Source organism: Mesoplodon bidens (assembly GCF_964165515.1).
Source record: "Mesoplodon bidens genome assembly, chromosome: 10".
Classification (NCBI taxonomy): Eukaryota; Metazoa; Chordata; class Mammalia; order Artiodactyla; family Ziphiidae; genus Mesoplodon; species Mesoplodon bidens.
This window is the reverse complement of record NC_138172.1, coordinates 44,694,191-44,700,815: the sequence shown is the minus strand read 5'-3', so window position 1 is coordinate 44,700,815 and position 6,625 is coordinate 44,694,191. Positions and strand designations below refer to the sequence as shown.

The window sequence follows — 6,625 nt, the reverse complement described above, 5'->3', positions numbered from 1 at the left end:
TTGTGATGCTTCGAGTTCTGGCGCTAAGGTTTGCTAGCAGCAACTTAACCTAATGAATATAAAGCCCCATTCTCCCGCTTAGTGGCTGATGGCCTGGACCGTGACCTAAAATCATGAAGTCAGGGGTCTGACTATCCAGGTTCAAATCCTGTCTCCACCATTTATTCACTGTATGGCCTTGTGCTAATTACCAACCTTTTCCTCAGTTTTTCAGTTGAGAATGGTAATAGTTTCAAACTCATAAATTCAATGGATTAACTGACTCAGTCAATTCATGCAAAGCACTTATAACAACTTCTGATTCTAAACTATCACACAGATACAGGCTGTAATACTGTGAATTAAGAAATACATATTTGGGGAATTCCCTGGTGGTCCAGTGGTTACGACTCCTCGCTTCCACTGCAGGGGGCGCAGGTTCATCCCTGGTTGGGGAACTAAGATACATGCCACGCAGCCAAAAAATTTAAAAATTAAACAAATTAAAAAAAAAAAAGTTTGGTCTTCACTTCTTTCTGACACAAGTTTCTAAAATCCTTGGAGTCTCCGTAGTAGTGAGACTGACTTTGTGTTTTCTGATAAGTCAGCAGCTGGGGGCTCCTAACTTCGGGGGTGACAGTTGGGGGGGCCTCGTCACCAGAGGAATCCACAAGGGGATTGGGACCACGTGGCTTGAATGCTAACCCCCACCGCCTGGAGCAGAGAGGGGCTGGAGATCCAGCTAATCACCAATGGCCAATATTTTAACAAACGTGCCTACCTAATGACCCTCCATAAAAACTCTCAAGGGATGGGGGGCTCAGAGAGCTTCCAGGATGAATACATGAAGGTGCTGGCAGGGTGGTAAGCTAGTGAGGACACGGAAGCTGTATGCCCCCTCCCCCCACATCTTGACCCATACACTTCACTTGGCTGTTCCCTAGTTTTATCTTTCGTGACAAACTGGTAACAAAGTATTTCCCAGTTCTGCAATGAGCCTTAGCTCTAATAAACTGTTAAACCTAAGGAAGGAGTCATGGGAACTCCAATTTTCAGCTGCACAGTGAGAAGTACAGGAGGCCTGGGACTTGCAATTGACGTCTGAAGTCTGGGCAGACCCCTTAACCTGAGGCTCACCTGGGTAGTTAAGGGCCAGAATTTAACTGAAGCATGGAGAGTTACAGAAATAGTGTGGGGGAAAAAACAAAACAAAAAAACCCCATACATTCGCTCTCAGATGTGCTGTAAAAACTCGTAAGCACACAATAAAAATACTTTGGGGGCTTCCCTGGTGGCGTAGTGGTTGAGAGTCCGCCCGCCGATGCAGGCGACACGGGTTCGTGCCCCGGTCCAGGAGGATCCCACATGCCGCGGAGCGGCTGGGCCCGTGAGCCATGGCCGCTGGGCCTGCGCATCCGGAGCCTGTGCTCCACAACGGGAGAGGCCACAACGGGAGAGGCCACAACAGTGAGAGGCCCGCGTACCGCAAAAAAAAAAAAAACTTTGACAAGCAAGAATTCAAAAGTTTATTACTCATGAACGCTACCTGGAATACTAGAGAATGCAGTTCATGAAACTTAAAAAAAAAAAAATTAATCCAAGAAGAAAAGGTGGGACAGAAGCACCAGTGGTAAACCAAGAGACTAGTAGAAGACATCACTTATTTAATTATCAAGACTACCAAATGGCATCACCACGGCCACTTTGTTTTGGACTCTTGTCAAGGTAAGGGATACGGTCAAGCTTGACACCATCTGACCTTCCCACTCGTTCCCTCGTTTCATTCAGTTCAACAGCACACGATCTGAATCTCAGGTATCACTCCATTTAAAAACACCCTATGGCTTCTTACACCCCACCTGCCCAACACAGACCCAACAACTGGCTTCTGGGTCCAGTGATCTCTGGCCAGTCCTCTATATTCCTGAGGTTCATACCACCCTTCTCCTTACACAATCTTTTGGGTGGAAGCTGAAGATTCCACTTTAGAAAACCCCCTCAGACAAGGGCAGGTAACCCAAAATTGCCTGCATTTCCTCTATCACAGAAACTATTACACTGTATCACCTGCCTATTAATACCACCAAGCAAAAATGAGCTGTCCTCCTTGTCCCAGTGAGGCTCAGAAGCCAGCCTTTTTTTTTTTTTTTTTTGCGGTACACGGGCCTCTCACTGTCGTGGCCTCTCCCGTTGCGGAGCACAGGCTCTGGACATGCAGGCTCAGCGGCCATGGCTCACGGGCCCAGTTGCTCCGCAGCATGTGGGATCTTCCCGGACCGGGTCATGAACCCGTGTCCCCTGCATCAGCAGACAGACTCTCAACCACTGCGCCACCAGGGAAGCCCAGAAGCCAGCTTTTGATTAGAAATGATTGTGGACCAGAAACTTTAAGGAACCAATGTATAATGTATTTGTTTTCCTAGTTTATTTTTATAAGAAAATTTACTAAACTCGAGCATCAAAAGCAGCTGGGATTTTACTTATTTATGGGAAATATATTTGTACAAGGGAAAAAAAATTAACCCAGTGGTCTAATTATCATGATTTCCCATGAGAACATTACTTACAACTTTTGTGTGATGACTTCGAGTCTGGGCAGAGTGGGATTAAGGAACTGATTCTCCAATGACAACATTAACAGCCCTACCATCATCTGCCTCATAATCCCGGCCCCAGTAACAGACTTTAATCCATACATTAAACAGATTTGCCAGCATGTCAAAAAGAACCTTTATTCTGTTTATAACAGCCTCTTATGCTCTCATGCTTTCTTGCCAGATGCCTTTGGAGCAGGTGCTTTCTGGGCTGGAGCTTTCTGACCCTTCTGAGCCTTTGGAGGAGGTGCTGCCTTCTGGCCTGCAGCTTTCTGGGCAGGAACCTTCTGGGCTGGAGCCTTCTTACCCGTAGCAGTCATCTTTTTTGCTGGAACCTTTGCAGCAGCTGCTGTAGCTGCCCCCTTAGTAGCAAGTGCTTTCTTGGGAGAAGCCTTCAGGAGAGCTGCCTTTTGAAGTTTCTTAACTTCAAGCTTGATTAGTCTGTTCCTCTGAAAAATTTCAATAGAAATGTTTATCATATATGCATACAAAACACATGTCTATCTTATATGTATGGAATATATATGTACAGAAGACAACCCTTATGATGTCTAAGACTCCTATGAAGTCAACTTTGGTCTATAAGCTTAGGCAAGCAGAATTAACCAGACAAACAAGTTTAGGGTTGGAATACAACAATCCTGAATTAATTAAAAACTTACCATTTTCCTTGCCTTCATGACTTTATAACGATCAAAATCTGTCATCTTGGCTTTCTGTTTAAAAAATAAATAAAACAACCTCTGTCATACCACCTTCTAATCCTCCCCAGAAAAGGTCCAAATTCAAATGACTCTAAATCATTACCTTTTCTCTGGCTTCAATCTTCTTGGCCCACCTTGTGGCTGCCCACTTTGCATTGATATCTGCCTTCTCCCAGGCTTTTCGGACATACTTCTGGCGGGCACTAGAAAGAGCCAAGACCACAGATTAAGAAACCATCTTTGGGACATTCCTGGTGGCCCAGTGGCTAAGTCTCCGTGCTCCCAACGCAGGGGGGCCCAGGTTCGATTCCTGCTCAGGGAACTAGATCCCACACGCATGCCACAGCTAACACCTGGTATAGCCAAAAAATAAATAAACAAACAGGTATCATCTTTGAAGCCACATAGATCCAAGGACAGCTTTTCATCCTCTGAAAAAGCACAATTTATACCCCTCAAATTAAAAAAGCATAAGGAAAATGCCAAAAGAACCCTTCTCATTTTTTCTACTTCCAGCTCTAGTTGTCTCCATAGAAAACACACCACCTGGCACAATGTATCAATATCTTTTACTTGTTTGAACGGTGTTCACTAAGCCAGGATGTCTTATAATCTCAAACACACACTTTTATTTATTTATTTTTAAATTTTATTTATTTATTTATTTTGCGGTACGTGGGTCTTTCACTGTTGTGGCCTCTCCCGTTGCGGAGCGCAGGCTCCAGACACACAGGCTCAGTGACCATGGCTCACAGGCCCAGCCGCTCCACGGCACGTGGGATCTTCCCGGACCGGGGCACGAACCCGTGTCCCCTGCATCGGCAGGCGGACTCTCAACCACTGCGCCACCAGGGAAGCCCCACACAATTTTAATAAAAATATGCAAACCATTCCACTTTCTGGGTTTAAAAATCACCTGATCGTGTATACAATATCACTCAAATAGTGGATGTGTAGAAAGCATTTTCCTTTTCATAAATGACATAAAGTAAATCCTTATGCCTTATGCCTTTATTTTGTACAATAACGCTTATAAAGATTTGTGTTCAAACACCATATAAAATGGAATTATAATCATTTTGAAATTCCTTTCAAATATCAAAACCCAGTATGCTTAGAAAATAAACTAGTAATATGTCACAGCGCATGTTCCATTGCAAACAACTGTCACTGCACAGCAACACACCATAGTGTTTAACTTCTATAACCTAAATCATGTCAAGAATCACAGAATGACTGCCTTAATCCCTTATAAACTGGGAATAGAACCTCTCTGTGGCTGTCATAAGGAGATGATGTATATTAAATATTTAATAGCCGACACATATGAAAAGCTCAACTAATGATAGAGTTCCAAGAGACAATCGGTAGTTTTGTTCTGAAGCTAAAATGGACTAACATATGTTGTGGGAACCACATATATAGGGAGGCTTTTGTTGTGTAAAACCTGAAAGAAAGGGGAACAAGAGAAAAAGGATGGGAAATCTGGATAAAGGGAAAGCCAGAGAACTACTGGACCGCAGGGAATTTTAGAAGTAAATAATGCCTGTCCACTTCTACGATGTAAATCCCTCTTCTAAACTGCTCTCACTTTCACAGTGCTTACTATGTTCTCAAGAGAAAAACAACAAAATAGCAAAAACATTTTTAAATTAAACTAAGCAAACTTTTGCTAGCATTAACAAAACTAGGGGAGCGGTGACGGTTGGTGGATAGTTACCTGTGTGGGAACTTGAGGATGAAGTCAGTGAGCTGCATGCATTTGAAAGGCATAGCCTGTCTCCTTACTTGAGTGCAAGGTCCATCCACCAAAGCCTAGAAGACGTAAAATCAAGGATCTCAGTGTAAAAATGTAACAGCATTCAAACTGCAGATACTCTATATATTATTCCTTTCAGAATCATCAAATCCTTATATTTAAATGCTTTTCTTTAAAGGTTAAAAAGACTTAGCAATAGTAGCACAGCATAAAACCCAACTACATATAATTTAAAATCGTTAACCCTTGCATTCCCAACAAATAACTTTATGATTATTCACGGCCTTTGGTCAATCCCTCAGTTGTGGTGTTCTCATAGTGACAATAGCAAATAATGGCATTCTGTGTGCCTGGCTTTGTTCTAAACTTGCTTTAAACATAATAACTGATTTAAACCTCACCTACGTTTTAGCCCATAATTAGTTAAAAACTCTGCCTAGCTGAAGGAGCATAAGTATTACTCAAACCCAGCAGTACCCGCCAATTCAAGTCCATACTCCTAACCCCTATCTGCACTGGCTGTTTCCTAAAATAAAGCTACCACCCGTAGTACTCCTATCCTAAGACGTCTGTTGGGACAATTACCATTATCACCTACACTGCATACCATCCACTGCCATGTGAAGCTGTGACACTCTTCCTTTGTACTTACCCTGTTCTGATCAATAACATCCACAATCGCGACCAGCCTCCCGGCATGAGGCCCAAAGGAGACGTAGGCCACCCGGCCAACCTCCACGAATCGCCTGAACACCTAAAATTGAGAGGTGGGGGAGAAAAAAATGATTAAACATACTCTCTAGTTTGCAAGGCTTTGCAGCTTAAAGGTAGCGTGGCTAAGAACAGGGAAAAAGAATGCTGAGGGTAACACGCCCAGGTGCCATGGAACAACCTAGATAGACGAAATCCGCAGAGGCGGCGGCGGCGGCAAAAGCCAAGTTCCCGCTGGCCTACGGGGCCTGCACGCCGGATCACCAGCCCCATTCCGGCTTGGCCCCAGCGGCCGGGGCAAGCGACTGGCCACCCCAGCGGTCCGGCGCAGGGGGACGAAGCGCGCACGCGTGGCCCAGGCAGCGCCAGGCCTACCGGGCCCCACACGCGCTCGTCGGGCGCGCATCCGGAAAGCTCCCAACTCCATGTCCTGCCCACGCGAGGACCCTCACCGCGCGCTACCTAAGACCCACTGGGCGCCATTCCGCGCCTCCACTCCCCAACCCAAGCAGAGATGGAACAGCATGGCAGGCAGACTTGGAGCCCACGGGTAGGACACTCACCATATTGGCGGCGTTCGGCGGAAAGGAAGAAAGCCCACCCGACTGTGCGCATGTGTAGAAGGCCGCCCCGCCCCTGCGATGAACGAGACGCCGACGTGCGCATCGATTGGTTGGGACGTTCGCCCGTACGCGCACGCATGCTCACTGGGAAAACAAGCCGGAGCTCGCCGGAGCGTGCGGAAGCCGCGCTCCTTTTCCCGGACTTGGAATCGCTGGATTGGCTTAGTTGATACCGCGGGTAATTTGTAGGAAGGTTGTCTCTTAAGACTTAAGGGTGAAGGCACAGAAACTGTGCTTTCTGTTGTGACTCTGTCC

The 6,625-nt window shown here is 45.7% G+C and overlaps 1 protein-coding gene across 1 annotated transcript; it reads right to left on the bottom strand.

Moving 5' to 3' along the window:
• Nucleotides 1–2,685: 2,685 nt before the first annotated feature.
• RPL14 (ribosomal protein L14) lies at nucleotides 2,686–6,391 on the bottom strand. Its single transcript, XM_081247713.1, has 6 exons — nucleotides 6,311–6,391; nucleotides 5,689–5,790; nucleotides 4,998–5,092; nucleotides 3,381–3,480; nucleotides 3,236–3,289; nucleotides 2,686–3,022 (listed from the first exon to the last, which is right to left on the bottom strand). The coding sequence occupies exons 1-6, from the start codon at nucleotides 6,311–6,313 to the stop codon at nucleotides 2,741–2,743; spliced, it is 636 nt and encodes a 211-aa protein (XP_081103839.1). The 5' UTR covers nucleotides 6,314–6,391; the 3' UTR covers nucleotides 2,686–2,740.
• Between the last annotated feature and the right edge of the window lie 234 nt (nucleotides 6,392–6,625).

Excerpts from the sequence above, each read along its gene's own strand:
- RPL14 (XM_081247713.1), bottom strand. Across the intron at positions 5,093-5,688 it reads ATGTTATTGATCAGAACAGG|GCTTTGGTGGATGGACCTTG; the intron begins GTAAGTACAAAG and ends TACGTCTTCTAG. Across the intron at positions 3,481-4,997 it reads ATCCTCAAGTTCCCACACAG|TGCCCGCCAGAAGTATGTCC; the intron begins GTAACTATCCAC and ends GGCTCTTTCTAG.